The sequence below is a fragment of the Lonchura striata genome, chromosome 36 (genome assembly GCF_050655825.1).
Source record: "Lonchura striata isolate lonStrDom1 chromosome 36, ASM5065582v1, whole genome shotgun sequence".
NCBI classification, from domain to species: Eukaryota; Metazoa; Chordata; class Aves; order Passeriformes; family Estrildidae; genus Lonchura; species Lonchura striata.
Genome location: NC_140738.1, coordinates 7,043,508 through 7,068,888, shown reverse-complemented (window position 1 = coordinate 7,068,888; position 25,381 = coordinate 7,043,508). Strand labels below are relative to the sequence as shown.

Below are 25,381 nucleotides of genomic sequence, written 5' to 3'. Positions count from 1 at the left end.
GGCAGGACTGAGCTGCCACTGCCCCTGACCACGGCTCGCTGGTGGCTTCCAGCCAGCTGGGCAAGGTGCTGTGGGACCGGGAGGTGGAGTTGGCTTTATCCTCGTCGCTGTCTCTGTCTGTCGCTGTCGGCCGCTGTTGCTGTCGGCGTCTGGCGCAGACAGAGCCAGGGAGCTGCGTCCTCCTCAGAGAGCGGCTCTCCTGGGACTGGGCACCCCAGGGCTCTGCGCCCCTTGGAGACCCTCAGCCCGGGCGGGGCTCCCTGATGTCACAAGGGTCTCTGGCCACCATCACGTCCCACATCACAAAGGGCCGTGACACCATGTGCCGTGTCACAAAGGGCCACCCCTGGCACCCCAATAGCACTGGAGCAGACAGGAACCTGTTGGGGTTTATGTTTATTTCATTAAGTTATTGTTAACTGGTTCATTCTGTTATCCCCCCACGCTTTCACCAAGTTGTTTTTTTTCCCTATGTTGCACAATCCCTTTAAAGGTGTCCCTCAATTATTCCCCTCCCTTTGTCCCAGTCCCTTCCCTACCTGTCCAGGCAACCCTGCCACTTTTTCCTGAATGTTCCCTGCCACTCAGCCCCTGGGCCACTCCCTGATTGAGATCCTGTCGTGGTTTGATGTGGAAAAAGAATTTCATTGGAAAGAAGAGGTCAGTTTGGATATTGACCACTTGAAGGTGGACATGCCTCTGAGAACACAGAGGGGTTAAAAGCAGAATTCCCAGGAGAACTCTCTCTTTTTATTAATTATCTAGACGGTGGGAACCGATTATGGTCCATGTTCTGTCTCACTGTACTTTGTTAAAGTTAGGTGGTGAGATTCTGAATGTTTTAAAATGTCTTCATTTTAAATTTTGCGTGTGTTTTTTTTTTTTTCTTTCTTTTTTTATTTTATAGTAGTATAATAGTAGTGGCTTAATAAAGTTTTTCCCTTGTTATTAAGCTTCAGTCTGCTTTGCTCTGTTCTCAACCGCATTGTGATTACAACATAATGTAGAGTAATGTTTTTATTTCATAACTGTGAAAGAAATATACAATATGTAATAAAAATCAATTAATTGCTAGTTTTCCTTATTCCTTCAATTTTCTCTTCACTTTTCTATTCTTATTCTTCTTATGGTTCTTCTTTTCCTACTCTTTACTATTCTTCTTCTTCTTTGCTACTTCTATGTATTTTTATATTCTTATTCCTATTCCTATTCTTCTTCTACATATTTTGAAATTCTTATTCCTATTCCTATACTTTTTGTTCTGCATATATTGAAATTCCTATTCCTAGTACTCTTCTAAGTATTTATAAATTCTTATTACTATACTTCTTCTATCTATTTTTAAATAATCATTCTATGTCTTGTCTTTTTAGTCTTCATCTTTGTCTTCTTCCTCTTTGCTGTCTTCATCTTCTTCATCCTATTTGTCTTCACCTTCTTCATTGTCTTCATCTTCTTCACAGTCTTCATCTTCTTCATCTGCTATGTCGTCTTTGTCCTCTTTTTCTGTGTCTTTGTCTTCATCTTTGTCTTTGTCTTCTTTGCCATTGTCCTGGAGCGGTTTGTGCTCAGAGTCTGTTCCAGGAGCCTCTGCTTTGTGCCCCAGAAGTGGTTGCTGCACCTTCCAGCCTGGGGCCGGGTGTGTGCGGGGCAGGGATGGGGGAGCTTTGGGCTCTTTGGGTGGGCATTTTCCAAGCCCCACTGCCCAGGCCTTCGTGGCTCTGCCTGGTTGGGTTTTGCTTGGCTTGCTTGGCCCATCCAAAGGCTTTTCTCTTCCCTGGCTTGGAGGAGCTGCAGCAGCAATCTCTGAGCCCCTCGAGCCGAACTGGACAGCTGCTGCTCCGACACAGAGGAGTGGGACTGGAAGGAGCGGTCATCTTCATCTTCTTCCTGTTCTTCACCTTCCTTCTCCTCATCTTCTTCACCTTTCTCTGTGTCTCTTTCAGTCCTCAGTGCGTGGCCTGAGGCAGGGACAGCGGAACAGCCCCCGCAGTGCCCGCAGCGCCCGCCTGAAGCGGGAGGGATGTTTCCTGGGGGCAGCCGGCTGCCCGCGGAGGGCCTGGGCTCCCAGCTGGGCAGGCCGGGGGCTGGGGGGGCTGTGCGGGGCAGGCGCCAGCCCTCGGCTGCACGGCTCCTGTGCCGGGCACTCAGCCCAGGCCTCCTGAGGGACGGGCACTGCAAGCCCCTCTGACACAAAAACTTTCCACTTGTCCACATTCTTTTCTTTGTCCTGTTCTGGGGGCAGCTCCAGGAGGCTCACATCGTCCCACTCATCATCCTCTGTGTACAAGGGCTTGGCCAAGATGACGTCCTTTGGCCAGTTCTCCTGCACGAGCCCCGTGTTGCTGTCGTTTTCCCAGTTGGAGAGTCCTGAGGGTCTGCTGCCATTCCCTCTGGAAACGTTTTGGCCAATGTATTCTTCCCAGTCTGAAATTTCTGCGTAGCTGATGACATCTCCTCCGGACAGCATTTGCTCGATGCATTCTTCCCAGTCCGAGGGGTCTTGGGAGCTGCTGACTTCTCTCTGGGACAGGTCTTGGTCCAAGTATTTTTCCCAGTGAAAGTGTTGGTGGTAACTCGTGACATCCCTGTGGGGCAGATCTTCCTCCGTGAATTCTTCAAGGTAGGGAGCTTCCTGGGACAGCTCAGGGTCTCCAACCAGGAAAGGCTCCATGTCATGCAAGAATTGCCAACTTTTGTTTTCCTCATCGGAGCCGTCCAGCCTCTCCTGCACTGCCAGCCTTGACCCCACTGCTGCCTCCTCAGCAGCTCCGGACGGGGCAGCAACTCCTGGCTCGGCCTTCGTGGGACTGCCTGGGGCAGGGGAGGCGCTGGGCAGGGCAGGGTCTGCCTCTGCTGCCACCTCTGTGCCCACGGGGCTGGCAGAGCTGGGCCCCTCTGGGGGAAGAGCCGTGCTGTCCACGGGACTAAGCTTGATGGCCAATTCCACTTTGGACTGCCCCTCAGCAGTCGGCCTGTACCCTGAAGAGACCATGATGTCCTCGACTGCAGGGGACAGCTTCTCCTCTCTTGTGCTGTCCCCTTCAGAGACCTCAATGTCCTCTTCCACTGGGGACAGCTCCTGGTCAATCTCACTGTCCTCTGGAATATTCTCGATGGCCTCTTCCACTGAGGACAGCTCCTGGTCACTCTCACAGTCCTCTGGAATGTTCTCGATGTCTTCTTCCACTGAGGACAGCTCCTGGTCACTCATGCTGTCCTCTGGAATGTTCTCTATGTCTTCTTCCACTGAGGACAGCTCCTGGTCACTCTCACTGTCCTCTGGAATGTTCTCGATGGCCTCTTCCACTGAGGACAGCTCCTGGTCACTTGCGCTCTCTTCTGGAGCAACCTCGATGTCTTCTTCCACTGAGGACAGCTCCTGGTCACTTGTGCCATCCTCTGGAGCAACCTCGATGGCCTCTTCCACTGAGGACAGCTCCTGATCACTTGTGCTGTCCTCTGGAATGTCCTCGAGGGCCTCTTCCACGGAGGACAACTCTGGGTCACTTGTGCTGTCCCATGGAATATCTTCAATTGCCTCTTCCACTGAGGACAGCTCTGGGTCACTTGTGCTGTCCCATGCAAAATCATCACTTGCCTCTTCCACTAAGGACAGCTCCTGGTCTCTTGTGCTGTCCTCTGGAATGTTCTCAATGGCCTCTTCCACGGAGGACAGCTCTTGCTCATTTCTGCTGTCCTCTGGAACAACCTCAATGTCCTCTTCCACTGAGGACAGCTCCTTCTCTCTTGTGCTGTCCTCTGGAATGCCCTCAATGGACTCTTTCACTGGGGACACCTCCTGGTCACTTTTGCTGTCCCATGGGATGTCCTCAATTGCCTCTTCCACTGAGAACAGCTCTGGGTCAGGGTTGCTGTCCCCTGGAGGGAGCTTAATGGCCTCTTCAACCTGGGACAGCTCCTCGTCACTGGATGAGGAACAAGTCTGGGTGTTCTTCTCCTCCTTCACTGAGCCCAGTGGGTTCTCCAAAGAACTGGAGCTGACATCGTTGTCCCAAGGGAGCAGCTCTTGGTTTCCCAAATCTTCCCCTTGGGACAGGAGAGGCTCAGGGGCCTCCTCGTCCTCCTCAGCAGCTCCAGCCGGGGCAGCAGCTGCCGGCTCGGCCTCCGTGGGACTCTGCAGGGAAGGAGAGGCGCTGGTCAGGGCAGGCTCTGCCTCTGCTGCCACCTCTGTGCCCACGGGGCTGGCAGAGCTGGGCCCCTCTGGGGGACAAGGCTGAGGCTCCTCGTCCCTCCCTGGGCACAAGGGTCTGTCCCAGATCTCAGAGCTGATGTTGTGTCCCCATTGGGACAGCTCCTGCCTGCTCACATCTTCCCCCCTTTGGGACAGCTTTCATTCACTCACATCGTCCCACTGGGGCAGCTCTTGGGCTGCAGCGTCTGGTCCTTGGCACAGCTCCCTGACACTGCTGTCTCTCACTTGGGACAATTCCAGCTCTCTCCTGTCTTCCCATTGGGACATGTGGGAGTGCTCACCTTGTCCCCATGCTGAGTGGTCTTGGTACCTCTCACCTTCCCTCCAGGAATGCTCTTGGGCATCATGCCCTTGGGAATCCTCTGGGACACGCAGATCTCTCTGCAGGGACAGCTCGTGGCACCTCTCGTCCTCTCCCCATCCCATCTCCTGCCGCCCACTCACATCTATTTCCCACTGGGAAATCTCTTGGGTTGTCACACGTTCTTCCCTCTCCCACCCCTCTTGGTACATCTCACTGTCCTCCTCCCACTGGGACAGCTCCTGAGCTCTGATGGTTTCTTCCCATTCATTGAGCTCTTGGTGTGTCCCCCCTCTGGACTGGGAAACTTCCCAAACTCCCACACGTACCTGGCCTTGGTACAGCTCTTGGCTGCTCCTGGCTCCATGCTGGGACACTTCTTGGTCTCCTGGACCTCCTCTCTGGCGGGTCTCTTCCACATCTTCCCTCTGGGAAAGCTCACGGTCCATTTTGTTAAAGAGCCTCTCCTCCTCCTCAGTCTGTGACAGTGGCAGGACTGAGCTGCCACTGCCCCTGACCACGGCTCGCTGGTGGCTTCCAGCCAGCTGGGCAAGGTGCTGCGGGACTGGGAGGTGGAGTTGGCTTTCTCCTCTCTGCTGTCTCTGTCTGTCGCTGTCGGCCGTTGTCGCTGTCGGCGTCTGGCGCAGACAGAGCCAGTGAGCTGCGTCCTCCTCAGAGAGCGGCTCTCCTGGGACTGGGCACCCCAGGGCTCTGCGCCCCTTGGAGACCCTCAGCCCGGGCGGGGCTCCCTGATGTCACAAGGGTCTCCGGCCGCCATCATGGCCCACATCACAAAGGGCCGTGACACCATGTTCCGTGTTTTAAAGGGCCACCCCCGGCACCCCAACGGCACTGGAGCAGACAGGAACCTGTTGGGGTTTATGTTTATTTCATTAAGTTATTGTTAACTGGTTCATTCTGTTATCCCGCCACGTTTTCCTCAAGTCGTTTTTTTTCCCCAACGTTGTACACTCCCTTTTATGCCTTCGCTCAAGTTATTCCCCTCCCTTTGTCCCAGTCCCTTCCCTACCTGTCCAGGCAACTCTGCCACTTTATCCTGACTGTTCCCTGCCACTCAGCCCCTTAGCCAACCCCTGATTGAAACACCCACTTGGAAATCCCCTAATCCAGGATGCCCCATTGGCCCCTGTGCCTTTCCCGATCCTGATGGTCCCACAGTGTTGATATAATCCTCTCACTCCTGCCCTGAGGATTCCCTGTTGCTTCGCTGTTTCTGCCCACCGCCTGACTTGGATCTGAGCAAAACCCTTTGCAAACGAGGGTGAGTGGCTCTTTTTTATCCCGCTCTCTGCACCTCGAATAAACTTTCCCAGTGGAAGCTGAAGGCATAGAGGCTCCTCCTTCCTCCCTGGCCTGGTCCCTGCCATGGCTGTAACAGCGTGCAGGGCAGAGCTTGCAACTCTGCAGGTTCAGCCGTGGGCAAAGCCCAGTCCCCAGCTGTTGGCCGGTCCCGCCGTGGCTGCCGGAGCGCACAGAGCCAGCCCGGGTTCCGGGGGCTCGGGCAGGAGCTGGCCGGGAGCATCCCCGGAGCGGTGTCCTGGCGGGCCCTGCTGTGCCCCGAGCCCTGCGAGGCTTTGGCCCCGCTGGCCCACGGCAGCCCAGCCCCGCAGTGCCGAGCCCTGGCCGTGCAGGCTGCGTTGCCCAGGGCACGAGGAATTGGCCGCATGGCCGTGCCGGGGGCTCGTGGGCAGCGGCTCCAGGAGCCGCGGCAGCCCGGGGAGCAGGGGTGTCCCTCAGGGCTGTGCCCGGGCCCCGGGGCTCGGCCCTGCCCGCAGCAGCGGCACCCGGGGGCAGCGAGCGCGGCCTCGGCGGCCGGGCAGGGCACGGGCAGCCAAGCGGGGCAGGGGCAGCCCCAAGGCCGGGGCCGTGCCCGGGCACCGGGCCGAGCTGGAGAAGCGGCACCGCCAGAGCCTCCTGCGCTGCCGCGGGGCCGGGGCCCGGCCGCTGCTCCCGGCCCGGGGCAGGGCCCGAGGCAGCGGCTCCTGCGGCTCTCCCCTCACCCCTGCGGCGCCAGGGCACAGCGGCCGGGCCGTGGCTCGCTCCCTGCTGCCGGCCGGGCGCTGCTGAGGGCTCCCCGCCCGCCGGGGCCGGGGCCGGGCGCTGAGGGAGCGGCGCCGCCATCGCTGCCGCCCTCAGGGGCTCTGAGGGGAGTGCGGCTCCCGCCAGCCCCGCTCCGCCCACACGGGCAGCGCAAACCTGGAGCACAAAGACACACGGCGCTGCCATTGTGTCCGTGCCCTTCCAATGCACCCGCACAGCGGCCCCGGGGCTGCGCTCGGCCGCGGCAGCAGCGCTCCAGGGCCGAGTTCTGTGGGATGTGACACTAAACCCACAGGCTTTAGTCTTCTTGGGAGAGAGAAATGAATGTTTCAGTCTCCTTGGGATAGAAAACCGCTTTTGATTGCACTGTTCTGTCGTACACTGGTGTGAAAAAAATCATAAACACTAAACTGGCATAATTAGAGGTCCCTGTGGGTCAAAAGTCATAAACAAATAGTTAGCAACATCTCTACTAACAAAAGATTCAATAAAAGAAAAAGCTAGGCTATCAAAAATTTTTGCAGTCTTGTCACCTGTTGCTCTTGTCTTTTACAATGTTTAAATTTGTTTCCTGTGATCTTTTTTATTTTGGGCACAATGAAGCAAAACTGAGCAGCATCAGGGAAAAACCCACAGCTGGGTCCAAGGCTTCAGAATGGTTGTGGAACTCCCGGAGGACTCGCACGCTTCAGCCATGCACAAAAGCTCCTCTCCTTTCCGAGGCTGCACGGCAGCACACGGGGAGTAAAATCAGAGTTCTTCCTGATTTCCTACACTTGCCCTCCATCATTTATCCAGCACCTTCTCCAAGTGCAGGTAGTGAGAGGAGACAGATCAAGTGTGGTTCTGGATAATCTGTTTTCTTGTTGCTTCTCTTTGGACCGCCACTTGTTGCTTTTGAGGGTTCCTCACTGCTGTCCCCCGTCCCTCCCCAGCCCCCCGGGACACTCCGGCTAGCTGTCCCCTCCAGGGCCGGGGTTTTCCGCGGTCCCACTGCCCTGGGCTTACCAGGCAGCATCTGGGTTAGCACGGTCCGAGCGGCAGCGTTGCCTCAGTTGCCACTAGGATTCGAGATAAAGAGACCAAGAGAGACCAATGGTATGCTTGTCCAGAGAGATTTTATTGCCTGAACGGTAGCAGGGACCAAAGGCCCTGGGCTATTGCCCAGATACAGTTTTATGCAGCAAAATTAAGAAATAAGGTCTAAACAATAGAGACAGTGTTCAGCTAAGGCACATCAGAACCACCCCAGGGGCCAGGTCCAATGGGAACTGCTCAGGGGTGGGGAGAAGGGGGTCTACAGAGGAATGCTGAAGCGGGACTTTCCCGAGACAGTGGAGCATACATAAATGTATCTTTTACCTCAGTTTCTCATTCCTAAAGCCTTTCTAAAACAATGGGGCATACATGAATGTATCCTTTTCCTCAGTTTACCATTCCCAAGGCCTTTCCAAAACCTTCCTCCATGCTACCATGCCAGCATGATAGCTACAATTCCCCCTTCTTTACTTATTAAGAAGAACAGTGCCTTGGGAGAAAGTAAAACTGTGGCTCTTAAACTGCAGTGTCTTTCTGATTGTCGTCTTCCCACCAATCGCTTTCCGTGGCGGCAGCAGCGATGACAACTGGTGTGGAAGCCTTCAGCTTCGAGGTGATGACCTTGGAGCTGATAGCTACAATTCCCTCTTCTTTACTTATTAAGAAGAACAGTGCCTTGGGAAAAGGTAAACTGTGGCTCTTAAACTGCAGTGTCTTTCTGCTTGTCGTCTTCCCACCAATCGCTTTCCGTGTCGGCAGCAGCGATGAAAACCGGTGCAGAAGCCTTCAGCTTCGAGGTGATGACCTTGGAGATGATTCGCTTCAGAATCCCGAATGCTAACAGAACTAAAAACAATGCAACTAGAAAGTAAAGGATGTCTTTTAAAAGAATCACTGCCCACCCAGAAAGATCCCAATCTTTGAACAGATTTTTAAACCAATCCTCATTTTCTTGCTTCACACTCCCAATGAGGCTTGTCATTTCCTGAATGGACAAGTGGACACTCTGACCTTTAGATGACAGATCAAAACAACACAACCCATCAAATTCTTTACATCCATGACCATGTGCCAACAGCAGGAAATCAATAGCTGCCCTATTCTGGAGGGTAGCCTTTCTGGTTATTTCCTCGTCTTCCAGGAGGTCACTCAGGGCTGCTGATGTTAAATTTGCCTGCTTGGTCACCCAGCATTCTAGATTGCCTAATTCACTCAATGCTTTGGCTGCCACAACCCATGGTAAAAACACAGAGACGGCAACTCTTTTGGATTTTGCCCAATGGTAAATTTCCGCATCACAATGTTCATCAAATTGACTCGCACTCCGCTTAGTAATTTTTTTCTCACCTTTTGCTTGCCCAATTGGAATTTGGGTCATGTTGGGGGAAGCAAGGGTCAGATGCCCAAAAGTGCATGGACCTCTAATAAGACGAGAGGGGATTCCTGGGTATGCTCTGTCCCCACAGATAAGAAACATTCCCTTGTCCAGCTTGTGTGGACGGAAATCAGTGGTGGATGCAAATTTCAGCTTGTAGACAGCTGTGCCCCATTGACCTGCTCTGAATTCTACCTTGTACTGTTTGACATGCTCATATAATTTTACTTCTTTGGTTGGGGAAAAATCAAATTGAATGCAAAATTCAGCTTTTGCAGAGCATAGGAGTTCTAATTCCTGGGGCTCTCCCTTGGCAGTGGGCAAATGTGAGACCCATCCTTGCCACAAAATGAGGGGGTTTCGCACTGGTGCTTTAATTTGTCCTGCACCTTTAGGTATTTTATTTTCGTTCACCTGCTTTTGCAAATGGACCAGATCAATTGGGAACTCATCCTCCTTACTTGGCACCCCTATTAAACATGTGGACATTGGATTTTCTGCTGAGGCAGTGGACAAACACATATGATCCTGTTGCAAGGCTTGGGCTAGCGTGACCCACACATTTTTCTTGGGCTGTGGAACAATCCATGCATCCACTGTGGAAGGGTAGATGGCCATTCCCTGGAACCAAACGATGAGCAGGAATGTGGAAATTGACATTCTGCTAGTCTGAAAGAAAGATAAAATCATACAACAAAGTGAACTAACTCTGAAAAAGATACAATTTGCTCTGCCAGTATAAAGGAAAAAGATTCCCCACCCTCCCACTTTCCCCCCTTGTTGAGGAGGCCCTGCGGACCCTGGAGTCCTCGGGGTTGCTGCTACTGCAGCAACCACCCTTTCCCGTGGCTTTATCACTGAGTCCTCTGTCATCAGCACAGCTTTCCTGGTGCACTCCTCAATGAGCTGATCGAGTGTGGGGGGAGGCGATGATGGAAGGGCCAGGATGATTCGCTGACAGGCTTCATTTGCATTTGCAGTGACAAGTTCTAATGTATGTTGGTCTTGGAGCTCTGGATTTTGCACCCTCTTTTCCACAGAGGCTCGCACTCGATCCACAAAATCCATGAATGGTTCTGCAACAGACTGCTTCAAAGCGGTATAAGAAACAACAGGTTCTTTAAAAGGCATGTTAAAAAATGCATGTTCTGCTGCATCCCTGGACAGGTCCAACACTGCTCTGGGGATGCCTGCGGCTTGCTTTTCAGCTTGGCTCCAATCACCCTCACCCACTAGATGTTCTAAAGTGATTTCCTCATCCTCTATATCTGTGGAATGGCTTGGACTTTGCAAAATCTCTGGGAGGAGATGTCCTGCAATCCTTTTCCAGGTTCTTTCCCACAATCTAAACTCAGACTGAGGGAGCAAGCAACTGAAAAGACGTTTCAAGTCAGCAGGGACATATGTTTTGGAGCTTAGAGTAGCTTTTAAAATGCTCTTAAAAAATTCACTTCTTTCCCCAAACTTACACTTTGTTTTGCAAAGTTCCCTAATACTATCATACGAAAGGGGCTCCCATTTGGCGTTCTGTCCCCTGGCATTATAGATCACAGGGGCCAGGAACGCAGGGTCGGTGTCTCTGACCAGGTTCAGTCTCTGACCAGGTTTCCAGTCTCTGACCTGGTTCCTCGTGCTGACAGTCTCGGCGCTGCCGTTGTCAGGGAGACTGGGAGAGAGACAGGGAGAGGGGCCGGCTTGTGTGGGAGTGGCCGCAGCCGGCGGGGCCATGTGGAGCGGAGCAGGGACAGGGGGTGGTGATGCAACTGCGAGAGGAGGAGCTGAGGGCTGGACTTCGGGCTGGAATGTGGGCTGGAATGCGGGCTGAACCATGGGCTGAATCGCCGCAAGGGAGGAGGCGTTGGGATCGGGGACGGGTGAAGGGAGGGGTGCGAGGGCTGGCACAGGGAGCACAGGGAACACCACGTGGCCCCCTCCATCTTGCGGAGGCTGCACGGGGGGGGGGGGGGGGAGTGCAAAGCATGGATTTTCAGCTGCGGGAGCGAAAGCAGGAGATGGAGAAGGGTTAGAAACTAAATCTACCTCTGCACGGTTAGTTTTCTCACCGCAGGGGGTGCGGGGGGACACAGGGGACGCAACGGGGCTCTTTTCTGCTCCCCGGGCGCCCTGAGTGTCTGCACTCTCTTTCACAACATCGTAAATGAACAAAAACATTCTCATAAAACCTTCTTTCACTGAGGGATCTCCTGCCTTTGTCAGCACTGCACCAACACGCTTCCAAAATCGTCTTTCTCTCACTACTTGCTCTGTTACCTCTGGAACACTTACTGATAACCATCTGACAAACTCTTTCACAAGGCTCTTAGGAAATTTGACACCTGCTCTCTGCAGGGGTTCCTGAACTTGTTTATAAATCTCTTTCTGCTGTGTAGTCAGCCTGACACCCATGGCTGCCTTCACAGCAAATCTCAACCAATTACTGCAGCAAACACAAAGTTCTAAAGCTACGACGGATACTCCCGTCACGCCTGCGCGCTGGCGTGTCCCCCCACGGGCACACAGGAGCCGATGTCTCCTGGCCGGGCCCCTGCCCCCCAGAAACTGAGACTCACCCACCGCCGTCCTTTAGACACCACTGCAGCAACGGTTCCCGAACCCCGGGCGGTCTCCCGGGTGTGGAGAGGTGCCGTCCGACCCATGGTGACCTCGCCGGACAGAAATCAGCATCTGTCTCCACGGCAACAGTCCCGCTGGGCTGTGTGGAGAGGCAAATGCCTCACACCACCAGCGTGATCCTAGAGCTTCTCCCCGCACAGCTGACAGCCTGCGTAGCGATTTATTCACAACGCTCTCCGCTCTGTAGCTCGCGGTGACACTGCAAAGCGTCTGGAAAAGCTCCTAGCCAGTGCACTGTCCACAACGGCTGGGGCAGACTTGCTCAAACCAGTGCAAAGCCCAACGTTGGTGCGCCACTTGTTGCTTCTCTTTCGACCGCCACTTTGCTCTCGGGGGTTCCTCGCACTGTCCCCCACCCCTCCCCGGCCCCCCGGGACCCTCCGGCTAGCTGTCCCCTCTCGGGGCCGGGGTTTTCTGCGGTCCCGCTGCCCTGGGCTTACCAGGCAGCGTCTGGGTTAGCACGGTCCAAGCTGCGGCGCTGCCTCAGTCGCCGCAAGGGTTTGAGATAAAGAGACCAAGAGAGACCAATGGTATGCTTGTCCAGAGAGATTGTATTGCCTGAAGCATTGCAGTGACCAAAGGCCCTGGGCTATTGCCCAGATACAGTTTTATACAGCAAAATTAAGAGATAAGGTCTTAAACAATAGAGACAGTGTTCAGCTAAGGCACATCAGAACCACCCCAGGGGCCAGGTCCAATGGGAACTGCTCAGGGGTGGGGAGAAGGGGGTCTACAGAGGAATGCTGAAGCGGGACTTTCCCGAAACAGTGGAGCATACATAAATGTATCTTTTCCCTCAGTTTACCATTCCCAAGGCCTTTCTAATATAATAGGGCATACATGAATGTATCCTTTTCCTCAGTTTACCATTCCCAAGGCCTTGCTAAAACCTTCCTCCACGCTACCATGCCAGCATGACTGCAACAATTCCCCGCTTTTCAATTACTAAGATGAACGATGCCTTAGGAGAAGGTAAACTGTGGCTCTTAAACTGCAGTGTCTTTCTGCTTGTTGTCTTCCCACCAATCGCTTTCCGTGGCGGCAGCAGCGATGAAAACCGGCGCGGAAGCCTTCGGCTTCGAGGTGATGACCTTGGAGACGATCCGCTTCAGAATCCCAAATGCTAACAGAACTAAAAACAATGCAACTAGAAAGTAAAAGATGTCTTTTAAAAGAGACACTGCCCACCCAGAAAGGTCCCAGTCTTTGAACAGATTTTTAAACCAATCCTCATTTTCTTGCTTCACATTCCCAATGAGGCTTCTCATTTCCTGAATGGACGAGTGGACACTCTGTCCTTTAGATGACAGATCAAAACAACACAAGCCATCAAATTCTTTACATCCATGACCATGTGCCAACAGCAGGAAATCAATAGCTGCCCTATTTTGGAGGGTAGCCTTTCTGGTTATTTCCTCATCTTCTAGGAGGTCACTCAGGGCTGCTGATGTTAAATTTGCCTGCTTGGTCACCCAGCATTCTAGATTGCCTAATTCACTCAATGCTTTGGCTGCTGCAACCCATGGTAAAAACACAGAGACAGCAACTCTTTTGGATTTTGCCCAATGATAAATTTCCGCATCACAATGTTCATCAAATTGGCTTGCACTCCGCTTAGTAATTTTTTTTCCACTTTTTGCTTGCCCAATTGGAATTTGGGTCATGTTGGGGGAAGCAAGGGTCAGATGCCCAAAAGTACATGGACCTCCAATAAGACGAGATGGGATTCCTGGGTATGCTCTGTCCCCACAGATAAGAAACATTCCCTTGTCCAGCTTGTGTGGACGGAAATCAGTGGTGGATGCAAATTTCAGCTTGTAGACAGCTGTGCACCATTGACCTGCTCTGAATTCTACCTTGTACTGTTTGACATGTTCATATAATTTTACTTCTTTGGTTGGGGAAAAATCAAATTGAATGCAAAACTCAGCTTTTGCAGAGCCTAGGAGTTCTAATTCCTGGGGCTCCCCCTCAGCAGTGGGCAAATGTGAAACCCACCCTTGCCACAAAATGAGGGGATTTCGCACTTGTGCTTCAACTTGTCCTGCACCTTTAGGTATTTTATTTTCGTTCACTTGCTTTTGCAAACGGACCAGATCAATTGGAAACTCATCCTCCTTACTTGGAACCCCTATTAAACATGTGGACATCGGATTTTCTGCTGAGGCAGTGGACAAACACATAAGATCTTGTTGCAAGGCTTGGGCTAGCGTGACCCACACATTTTTCTTGGGCTGTGGAACAATCCATGCATCCACCGTGGAAGGGTAGATGACCATTCCCTGGAGCCAAACGATGAGCAGGAATGTGGAAATTGACATTCTGCTAGTCTGAAAGAGAGATAAAATCATACAACAAAGTGAACTAACTCTGAAAAAGATACAATTTGCTCTGCCAGTATAAAGGAAAATGATTCCCCCCCCTCCCGCCTTCCCCCCTTGTTGAGGAGGCCCTTTGAACCCAGGAGTCCTGGGGGTTGCTGCTGCTGAAGCAAACACCCTTTCCCGTGGTTTTATCACTGAGTCCTCTGTCATCAGCATAGCTTTCCTGGTGCACTCCTCAATGAGCTGATCGAGTGTGGGGGGAGGCGATGATGGAAGGGCTAGGATGATTCGCTGACAGACTTCATTTGCATTTGTGGTGACCAGTTCTAATGTAAGTTGGTCTTGGAGCTCTGGATTTTGCACCCTTTTTTCCACAGAGGCTCGCACTCGATCCACAAAATCCATGAATGGTTCTGAAACAGACTGCTTTAAAGCGGTATATGAGACAATAGGGTCTTTAGAAGGCATATTAAAAAATGCACGTTCTGCTGCATCCCTGGACAGGTCTAACACTGCTCTGGGAATGCCTGCTGCTTGCTTTTCAGCTTGGCTCCAATCACCCTCACCCACTAGATGTTCTAAAGTGATTTCCTCATCCTCTATATCTGTGGAAAGGCTTGGACTTTGCAGAATCTCTGGGAGGAGATCTGCTGCAAGTCTTTTCCACGTTCTTTCCCACAATCTAAACTCAGACTGAGGGAGCAAGCAACTGAAAAGACGTTTCAAATCAGCGGGGACAAATGTTTTGGAGCATAGCGTAGCTTTCAAAATGCTCTTAAAAAATTCACTTCTTTCCCCAAACTCACGCTTCGTTTTGCAAAGTTCCCTAATACTATCATACGAAAGGGGCTCCCATTTGGCGTTCTGTCCCCTGGCATTATAAATCACGGGGGCTAAGAACGCAGGCTCGGTCTCTCTGAGCACTTCCCGGCTGACAGCCTGGGCGCTGCCGCTGCCAGGGAAACCGGGAGAGGGAGAGGGAGGAAGGCCGGCTTGTGAGGGAGTGGCCGCAGCCGGCGGGGCTGCGTGGAGCGGGGCAGGGGCAGGGGGAGGTGAGGCAACTGTGAGAGGAGGAGCTGAGGGCTGGACCGGGGGCTGGAATGTGGGCTGAACCGCCGCAAGGGAGGAGGGGTTGGGGTTGGGGACAGGCGGAGGGGGGAATGCGAGGGCTGGGGGCGTGTTCTGGGCTGGCACAGGGAGCAGGGAGTGCGGGGATAGAGAAGGGAAAACAGCGTGGCCACCTCCATCTTGTGGGGGCTGCACGGGGGGGATGGGGGGTGCAAAGCATGGATTTTCAGCTGCGGGAGCAAAAGCAGGAGGAGGAGAAGGGTTAGAAACTAAATCTACATCTGCACGGTTAGTTTTCTCACTGCAGGGGGTGCGGGGGGGCACCGGGGACGCGACAGGGCGCTTTTCTGCTCCCTGGGTGCCCTGAGTGTCTGCACTCTCTTTCACAACATCGTAAACGACCAAAAACATTCTCATAAAACCTTCTTTCACTGAGGGATCTCCTGCCTTTGTCCTTTCACTCAGCACTGCACCAACACGCTTCCAAAATCGTCTTTCTCTCACTACTTGCTCTGTTACCTCTGGAACACTTACTGATAACCATCTGACAAACTCTTTTACAAGGCTCTTAGGAAATTTGACACCTGCACTCAGCAGGGGCTCCCGAACTTGTTTATAAATCTCTTTCTGCTGTGTAGTCAGCCTAACACCCATGGCTGGCTTCACAGCAAATCTCAACCAATTACTGCAGCAAACCCAAAGTTCTAAAGCTACGACGGAGACTACCGTCACGCCTGCGCGCTGGCGTGTCCCCCCACGGGCACACAGGAGCCGATGTCTCCTGGCCGGGCCCCTGCCCCCCAGTACGAGACTCACCCACCGCTGTCCTTTAGACACCAACTGCAGCAACGGTTCCCGAACCCCGGGCGGTCTCCCGGGTGTGGAGAGGTGCCGTCCGACCCGTGGGGACCTCGCTGGACAGAAATCGGCGTCTGTCTCCACGGCAACAGTCCCGCTGGGCTGTGTGGAGAGGCAAGTGCCTCACACCACCAGCGTGATCCCAGAGCTTCTCCCCGCGAAGCCGACAGCCTGCGTAGCGATTTATTCACACCGCTCTCCGCTCTGTAGCTCGCGGTGACACTGCAAAGTGTCTGGAAAAGCTCCTAGCCAGTGCAATGTCCACGACGGCTGCGGCAGGCTTGCTCAAACCAGTGCAAAGCCCAACGTTGGTGCGCCACTTGTTGCTTCTCTTTCGACCGCCACTTTGCTCTCGGGGGTTACTCGCCGCTGTCCCCCGTCCCTCCCCGGCCCCCCGGGACCCTCCGGCTAGCTGTCCCCTCTCGGGGCCGGGGTTTTCCGCGGTCCCGCTGCCCTGGGCTTACCAGGCAGCGTCTGGGTTAGCACGGTCCGAGCTGCGGCGCTGCCTCAGTCTCTGCAAGGGTTTGAGATAAAGAGACCAAGAGAGACCAATGGTATGCTTGTCCAGAGAGATTGTATTGCCTGAAGCATTGCAGTGACCAAAGGCCCTGGGCTATTGCCCAGATACAGTTTTATACAGCAAAATTAAGAGATAAGGTCTTAAACAATAGAGACAGTGTTCAGCTAAGGCACATCAGAACCACCCCAGGGGCCAGGTCCAATGGGAACTGCTCAGGGGTGGGGAGAAGGGGGTCTACAGAGGAATGCTGAAGCGGGACTTTCCCGAAACAGTGGAGCATACATAAATGTATCTTTTCCCTCAGTTTACCATTCCCAAGGCCTTTCTAATATAATAGGGCATACATGAATGTATCCTTTTCCTCAGTTTACCATTCCCAAGGCCTTGCTAAAACCTTCCTCCACGCTACCATGCCAGCATGACTGCAACACTACCGACACCCCGAATCCTCAGGTTGTGGACTTTATGACTAGTTTTGTTTGTACCAGTTGCATTTGCCTTTTTAAATTGTTATCTAGTTTTCTCCTAGTAAAGAATTGTTACTCCCATTCCCATATCTTTGCCTGAGAGCCTTTTACTTTAAAACATCCTGGTAATTCGGAGGGAGGGGGTTTACCTTCTCCATTGCACAGGACGCTTTTGCCCTCCTTCAGACTCCTGTCTTGTCAAACCAAGACAGATTTTGGCGCATCAATGTGAGGCTCGAGGGCATTTGAGAGGGAAAAAGGATTAACAGTTCTTAAGTAATTTGTTTTTTGTTGTGTGTAGAAACATCTTCAGCATCACCATGTGGTCTAGTTTAGCTTGGTTTGGGTGGCATGTGTTCGTAGCTATACTTTTCCCATTTGCAGACCCTTATCTAAAAATGGGTCCTATAACTATGGCTACTGTGTCTGTTATCAAGTTTGGCTTCTGGGTTAATTGGGTGAGGAATTCATGGATCTTTAATTTCCTCTGGAAGGCAGGTACATGGATTCATAGCTATCACACACTAACTGTATGTTTTTGGGGTTACTTTAATAACGGTACCTACTGCGAGGAAATAGCACCTGGGGAAACTTTCTCCCAACCTTTTAACCATCTTTTTGGGTCTGCCCAAACAGTTCTCAAAGGGTTAAGATCCTCTCTAAGTTCTAATGATATCATACAATGGGTGGTGTCTCTGATAGTGCTGTTATATTTAGCACTCAGAGATAAGGGAAGATTAACCTGGATAACTACCCTCACACCTACACCACAGACTCGAGATGCTGCTGCTCCAGAGCCTGACCCTGCCCCACAGCCCACCTCAGAAATGAACCGCCCAGATTGGGTGAGGGTTCTGGTTAAGGAGATACGAGAGATGCTGAAGGAGTGCATTTCCCCAGCTGGTGAGAAACCGGCCCTTTGCCTTGAGGAGGGACAGTCTATTAGTACAGCTGTGGAACCCACTAATGTTACCACTGTTCAGGTTCCCGCTGAACCACAAAGGCAGTCACGGTCAGCAGCAGTTGCCCCGGTAGAAACAAGGAAGTCTAAGGTGAAAGCAGAGCACCCTGCAGATAGGGACAGGAATGGAGGAACCTCACAACCCACAGGGGACCCAGAGATTGCTATCACCACCGAGTCCCTGACATACGAAAGTCTTCGTAATCTGCATAAAGACATTGTGCGATGAGGGTGTGAGGCTTATGCTACCTGGCTACTCCGGGTCTGGGATCTTATGGGTACAGGTGTGCAGCTGGACGGTGGTGAGGCAAGGAACTTGGGACCCTTGACCCAGGACTCGGGTATAAATCAGATTTTTGTAAGGGAACCAGGGTCCCTTTCTCTCTGGGAGCGGCTCTTAATGAGTGTCAGGGAGAGGTTTGTCCACAGAGAGAGAATGCAAGAGCACCATCATAGAATGCGCTGGAAGACCCTCAAGGAAGGGATCCAAGAGCTGAGGGAAGTGGCAGTATTGGAGGTACTCTTTGGGAGGGATGGACGACACAATAATGACCCCGACAAGGTCAGGTGTACGGGACAAATGCTGTGGAGTCTAGCAAATCTGGGGCCATCTCAATACACCACCTTCATTGCAACAATCAATGCTGACGCTCACCGAGAGACAGTGGGTTCTGTTGCCAACAAACTTAGGAATTATAGGAGTATGATTAATGGCCCAATGCAGGCTCATATCTCAGCCGTGATTAAGGACTTTAAAGAGGAGATGAGGGAGGAGATAAGGAAGGTTAATACAGCACCCGTGAGAGTCACAGGCCCCAGAATCAGCGCCCAACAATCCCCAGCTAGAGAGAGAGGGTACACCCCAAGGGCTAATCTGTGGTTCTTCCTGCGTGACCATGGGGAAGACATGGGGAGGTGGGATGGGAAACCCACTTCTGTCCTGGCAGCACGGGTCCGTCAACTTAAGGAGGGAAACTCTAACCGGGGGAGTTCCACCAAAGTGAAGGTAGCCTCAACCTCCCGTGACCAAGCTTGTGGGTACGATCTGTCAGACCCCCTTGAAGGGACCTCTAGTATGTATGCCCAGGGAAGGAATGATAACCAGTGTTAGAGGGGCCCTGTCTCTAGCCAGGGAGAGGCACGGGAAAACCGGATCTTCTGGACAGTGTGGATCCGATGGCCTGGCACATCAGAGCCACAGAAATATGATGTTTTAGTTGATACTGGTGCACGGTGTACTCTGATACCATCGGGACACGTGGGGGCAGAGCCTGTTTCCATTGCTGGTGTGACAGGGGGATCACAACAATTGACTCTGGTGGAAGCCGAGGTGAGCCTGACTGGGAAGGAGTGGAAGAAACATCCTATAGTGACTGGCCCAGATGCTCCGTGTATCCTAGGCATAGACTTCCTCCGGAACGGCTATTACAAAGACCCAAAGGGACTCAGGTGGGCTTTTGGAATAGCCGCTGTAGAGGCAGAAGACATTAAGCAATTGAACGCCTTGCCTGGACTGTCAGAAAACCCCTCTGCAGTAGGACTCCTAAGGGTGGAAGAACAACGCGTGCCAATTGCGACCTCGACAGTGCACCGCTGGCAGTATCGGACGGATCGAGATGCCGTGATCCCCATCCACAAAATGATTCGGGAGCTGGAGAGCCAAGGGGTGGTCAGCAAAACCCACTCACCCTTCAACAGCCCCATCTGGCCTGTGCGCAAATCTGACAAAGAATGGAGATTGACTGTGGACTATCGTGGCTTGAATGAAGTGACTCCACTGCTGAGCGCTGCTGTACTGGATATGCTGGAACTCCAGTACGAGCTGGAGTCCAAGGCAGCAAAGTGGTATGCCACCATTGATATTGCTAATGCGTTTTTCTCCATTCCTCTGGCAGCAGAATGCAGGCCTCAGTTTGCTTTCACCTGGAGGGGCGTGCAGTACACCTGGAACCGACTGCCCCAGGGGTGGAAACACAGCCCCACCATCTGCCATGGACTGATCCAGGCTGCACTAGAAAAGGGTGAGGCTCCAGAACACCTGCAATACATTGATGACATCATTGTGTGGGGGAGCACAGCAGCAGAAGTGTTCGAGAAAGAAGAGAAAATCATCCAGATACTACTAGAAGCTGGCTTCACCATCAAGAAGAGCAAAGTCAAGGGACCTGCCCGAGAGATCCAGTTCCTGGGAGTGAAATGGCAAGACGGATGGCGCCAGATTCCCACTGAGGTCATCAACAAGATCACAGCTATGTCCCCACCAACCAGCAAAAAGGAAACACAAGCTTTCCTGGGTGCCATAGGTTTCTGGAGAATGCACATTCCCAGTATAGCCAGATTGTGAGCCCTCTTTATCTGGTTACCCAAAAGAAGAATGATTTCCACTGGGGCCCTGAGCAGCAACAAGCCTTCACCCAGATCAAGCAGGAGATCGCTCATGCTGTAGCCCTTGGCCCAGTCAGAACAGGACCAGAGGTCAAGAATGTGCTCTACTCTGCAGCCGGGAACTATGGGTTGTCCTGGAGCCTTTGGCAGAAAGTGCCTGGGGAGACCCACTGTGTACCACAGGGAAACTTGGTCTTAAGAGAGAACTGGGTGTAAGATTTCATGGTGTGCAGATGGAAATAGAATAAGGGGTGTATAATGTCCTGGGTTGTAAGATAAGCTTGTATTCTATTTGCCATCTGTCGAAAGGTAGGGCAGGTTTTGTTATCTCTCCCAAAAAACAATGGTTTGACCGGTAGAGGCAATGGTTTGTTTATACACTATTGACTGACTCACTGCCGGGCTGGTAAATGTAACACCGTGAGGAGTCCCACCCAGAGGGGGGGAAGCCAAGCACTCTATTATTGTTTAAAGGGGTAGCTTTTTGGGGAGACGAGGCAGCTCTCTGGGCGGGACTCCGAGAGAAGCAGCTCGCTCTCACTCTTTGCGGGATTCCCAGAGAAGCAGCTCTCTCTCTCTTTTTCTTCACAGGATCTCGCAGCCAAACAGCCAGTGAGGCGGCAGCAGCGGAGCTCGGAGGCAACCCCGGCGCAGAAGAAGACCGGCCCCACTGCCACCAGATCTTCAGAGGAAAACTATACCCTTCTAAAGATCACCACTGCAGCTGCAGTTCATCAACAACTGCAAGGGGAGCAATCGTCCCAGCAGGACTGCCACTGGCACCCCGAATCCTCAGGTTCTGGACTTTTTCACTGGTTTTGTTTGTACCGATTGCATTTGCCTTTTTAAATTGTTGTCTAGTTTTCTCCTAGTAAAGAATTGTTACTCCCATTCCCATATCATTGCCTGAGAGCCTTTTGATTTAAAACTCCTAGTAATTCAGAGGGAGGGGGTTTACGTTCTCCATTGCACAGGAGGCTTTAGCCCTACTTCGCAGATTCCTGTCTTGTCAAACCAAGACAGTGGGAAAACCACTCCTGGGGTGGCTGTGCCAGCTCCTCCATGAACCTCCAGCCCTGGGAACCTGGAGCAAGTGGAAACAACAACTTGGCCAATACAGCCTGTGCCTGAAGCAAATGGAAAGAGAACTGGGGTGGGAAAAATCACGGTTGTTTATTTACAGAAGAACAGCAATGAAAACACAGAACACATTTAGATTTGTAAGAATATTTGTAATAACAACAGTTTATAGAAGGTATATACCTAAGAACATATCTAACAACAATATCTGAAATGCATTTACAGAAGACAAAACAAAGCCCTAAAACCTATATCCTGAAGGCAACAACAAACTGTGAAAACTATGTACAAAAGGGTGCCATCTCTGTCCAGCATCTCCATCAGTCAGGAAGAAAAGCAGGTGCCATGGTCACTGCAGTCAGGCACAGAGGGCTCTTCCGTGTGTCCCCAGGCTGGCACAGTTGGACTCTGCTGCCAGAGCTGAGGCTGGCTGGGTCTGGGGGCTGGGCCCCAGGCACTGCCATGGGGCTTGTGTGGCCCAAAGCAAGCACAGGACAGGCTGGGCATGGCCACCAGAATCCAATGCACTGGGTACCACGGGCCTGAGCAGAGACCACCCAGCCCAGCCCCGCCCCAGCCTGGCTGCAGGGAACCCACTCTGCCTGTGGGGACCACATGCCTGTCCTGCTGCTGGCATCGGTCTTCATCCCAGGACCATGGCCTCCTCTTCATCTTTTTCATCTATGTCCATGTCCTCGGTGTACTCTTCCATGTCCAAGTCCATCTCCTCTTCCACATCCACATCCACCTCCATCTCTTCCTCTCCAGTCTGCTCTCCATCCACCTCCATCTCCTCCTCCTTATCAATTGGTGTGTCAACCTCCATCTCTTCCTCTCCTTTCTTTTCTCCCTCCACTTCCATCTCCTCCTCTCTATCAGTTTGTGTGTCCACCTCCATCTTGTCCTCTCTGCCTGCCACAGCCTGCAGAGGTAGCAAAACCTCAGAGTGGGGTCCCTGTCCCACCCCATCCGCCCAGAACTCCAGCCCACCCGGGCAGCTGGGGGGATCCGCGTCCATGGAATGGCACCGTATCTTCCTCAGGACAAATGCCAGCATCCTGCAGGGATGATGGCACAATCCAGGCCTTAGGCAGCTTTGGAGACTGATGAGATGAGGTTTCGGGGCAGGAAAAAGAAGGGTGACAGGAGCAGCAGGAGCAGCGTGCAGCGTGTGCTGAGCCCAGGGCCAGCGGTTGTGTTGTGCTGCTTGCTGGCTGCTGGCAGTTCCAGATGGGACATGGATTGTGACATGACCATTGAGCTAGAGAGCCTTTGGTTCCATGCTTAGCAACGTTCCCCCAGACCATGGTGCTCAGAGCCCTGTTCCCAAGGATGGGGCATCCACAGCCTGGGCCACTGCCTCAGCACCCTCAGTGGCAAAGAGCAGCTTCCTTAGATCCAGCTTCAATCAGCCTCCTGCAGCTGAAAGCCGTCCCCCCTTGTCCTGTTGCCACAGGCCCTGTGGAACACTCTGTCCCAATCTTTCTTGTGGCACCCTTGCAGTGCTGCAGAGCTGCAGTGAGGCCTCCCCAGGGTCTCCTCTTTCCAGGCTGAGCATCCCCAGCCCCACGTGGACAGCAGGCAGTGTGATCAGGGGGAGTCCAGGCTGGAGTCAAATGGCATCAGGAACTGAGAGATGGAAGCTTTAGGCCCAGCTTTGCCTCTCAATGTTCAAAATTAATAAGAGTGGAGGGCAAGATGGTGGGACACTGGTTCTGCTCTAATTGGTGAATATAGTCTCTGTTTTTTTCTTTTTTTCTGTCATGCTGATGCAGGTTTGGCTGATTGAGAGGAAGCTTGGCACAATATCCATTGTCTTCTCCATTTGTGAAACACCGAGCAGAGTCTGGGCAAGCTGATGTTGCAGAGCAAAACCTGCCAATGTACTGGTGATCCTGAGCCTGGAGGATTAAATTAAACCCAGCCAAAAGTAATTTCTGGAAAGTCAAGCCTGGTGTACATTCTCTTGACTTTGGCTTTGCCAACTTCACCTGAGTCTTATGAAAAAGCAAACAAAAAACTCAAACCAAAACAGACAAAACCCAGAAACAAACGAACCCACGCAAACCAATCAAACAAATAGATTTAAAAAATACAAATAAAACCAAAGGGAATGAGGTATTAGTATTAGTTTTGAGTTCATCACAGCATGCAAATGGCTGCTTTCCATGGGATCACCATAAAAAGAGACAGATAACAGCTAGTCCAAAATACATCCAACAGGAGAACCATCAAAGTGATACATAGCAACTCTGGGGGCAGCTGCCCATGAAGGTGAGGGATGAGCACACAGTGGTACAGCTCCAGCCTTCCCCAGCCTCCAGGCTGCTCTTTGCTCCTGATGTAAGAGCCTTGCAGGACTGTGGCCCCTCTCAGTGCATTCTGAATCATTCCCACAACTCTCAGTTGAGCCACTGGCATTTCCAGAGCGAGATGCAGGCACAATCCTACTTCCTGCTGAGCCTCTCTGGGAGATCCTGAGCATCTTCCTGCCAAGAGCCACAAAAGAGCTCAGGCTCTCCCTGAACTGGGTTTTCAGGGAAGGTTTCCATGTTCCTGCGAGATGTGTTCATCGTTCATCAGGCTGTGCCCAGCCTGGATCAGGGCAGCTTGGATGCCATATGGGATCCATCCTTTGCACTGCCATGTGATCCTCCATGCAGTGGGGATAAAAAGCCCAGCACTGGGGAACCCCAGGTGCTGCAGCAGTGATATTTTTGGGAGAAACACGGAGCTGTGCATGGCCAGCTTGAAGTCTGCACTGGTGTGAGCACCAGGCCTGCCATGCTGAGCCCAGGGCCACAAGCAGTGCTCACCCTGGCTGAGACACTGAGTCCCAACATGGGATCCCATGGGACAGGGCACGCTGGGATTTGCCCCTGCAGCTACCCAGTGTGTCCAGAGAGAATGCAAGGAGACAGTGACCTCTGTCAGCGGGACCCTCTGAGTGGGACAACCACTCCTGGGGTGGCTGTGCCAGCTCCTCCATGAACCTCCAGCCCTGGGAACCTGGAGCAAGTGGAAACCGCAACTTGGCCAATACTGCCTGTGACCGAAGCAAATGGAAAGAGAACTGGGGTGGGAAAAATCACGGTTGTTTCTTTACAGAAGAAAAGCAATGAAAACACAGAACACATCTAGATTTGTAAGAATATTTGTAATAACAACAGATTATAGAAGGTATATACCTAGAGAACATATCTAACAACAATATCTGAAATGTATTTACAGAAGACAAAACAAAGCCCTGAAACCTATATCCTAAAGTCAACAACAAACAGTAAAAATTATGTACAAAAAAAGGGTGGCATCTCTGTCCGGGATCTCCATCAGTCAGGAACAAAAGCAGGTGCCATGGTCACTGCAGTCAGGCACAGAGGGCTCTTCCGTGTGTCCCCAGGCTGGCACAGTGGGACTCTGCTGCCAGAGCTGAGGCTGGCTGGGTCTGGGGGCTGGGCCCCAGGCACTGCCATGGGGCTTGTGTGGCCCAAAGCAAGCACAGGACAGGCTGGGCATGGCCACCAGAACCCAAGGCACTGGGTACCACGGGCCTGAGCAGAGACCACCCAGCCCAGCCCCGCCCCAGCCTGGCTGCAGGGAACCCACTCTGCCTGTGGGGACCACATGCCTGTCCTGCTGCTGGCATTGGTCTTCATCCCAGGACCATGGCCTCCTCTTCATCTTTTTCATCTATGTCCATGTCCTCGGTGTACTCTTCCATGTCCACTTCCATCTCCTCTTCCCATCCACATCCACCTCCATCTCTTCCTCTCCAGTCTGCTCTCCAACCACCTCCATCTCCTCCTCCTTATCAATTGGTGTGTCCACCTCCATCTCTTCCTCTCCTTTCTTTTCTCCCTCCACTTCCATCTCCTCCTCTCTATCAGTTTGCGTGTCCACCTCCATCTTGTCCTCTCTGCCTGCCACAGCCTGCAGAGGTAGCAAAACCTCAGAGTGGGGTCCCTGTCCCACCCCATCCACCCAGAACTCCAGCCCACCCGGGCAGCTGGGGGGGATCCACCTCCATGGAATGGCACCCTACCTTCCTCAGGACAATTGCCAGCATCCTGCAGGGATGGATGGCACAATCCAG

The 25,381-nt window shown here is 52.6% G+C and overlaps 3 protein-coding genes across 5 annotated transcripts in view; 1 reads left to right on the top strand and 2 right to left on the bottom strand.

The window, feature by feature from the left end:
* Positions 1-25,381, top strand: part of LOC144248867 (uncharacterized) — a 770,489-nt gene that overhangs the window by 646,408 nt on the left and 98,700 nt on the right. The window lies entirely within an intron of this gene.
* On the bottom strand, positions 8,240-10,800 carry LOC146764084 (uncharacterized). Its single transcript, XM_085565503.1, has one exon. It carries the CDS (start codon positions 10,717-10,719, stop codon positions 8,317-8,319), a length of 2,403 nt encoding a protein of 800 aa, XP_085421629.1. The 5' UTR covers positions 10,720-10,800; the 3' UTR covers positions 8,240-8,316.
* Positions 12,157-15,957, bottom strand: LOC146764083 (uncharacterized). Of its 3 annotated transcripts, none has more exons than XM_085565488.1 (2): positions 15,838-15,957; positions 12,157-14,372 (listed from the first exon to the last, which is right to left on the bottom strand). In XM_085565488.1, exon 2 carries the CDS (start codon positions 14,352-14,354, stop codon positions 12,612-12,614), a length of 1,743 nt encoding a protein of 580 aa, XP_085421614.1. In that variant the 5' UTR covers positions 14,355-14,372; positions 15,838-15,957; the 3' UTR covers positions 12,157-12,611. The 3 variants fall into 3 exon arrangements, with proteins under 3 accessions (XP_085421614.1, XP_085421612.1, XP_085421613.1); XM_085565486.1 differs by having other exon boundaries at positions 15,834-15,947; XM_085565487.1 differs by having other exon boundaries at positions 12,157-14,375; positions 15,834-15,933.

What these genes read in the sequence shown, in the direction of transcription:
- LOC146764083 (XM_085565488.1), bottom strand. Translation starts at nt 14,354, where the DNA reads ATGGATTTTGTGGATCGAGTGCGAGCCTCTGTGGAAAAAAGGGTGCAA.
- LOC146764084 (XM_085565503.1), bottom strand. Translation starts at nt 10,719, where the DNA reads ATGGCCCCGCCGGCTGCGGCCACTCCCACACAAGCCGGCCCCTCTCCC.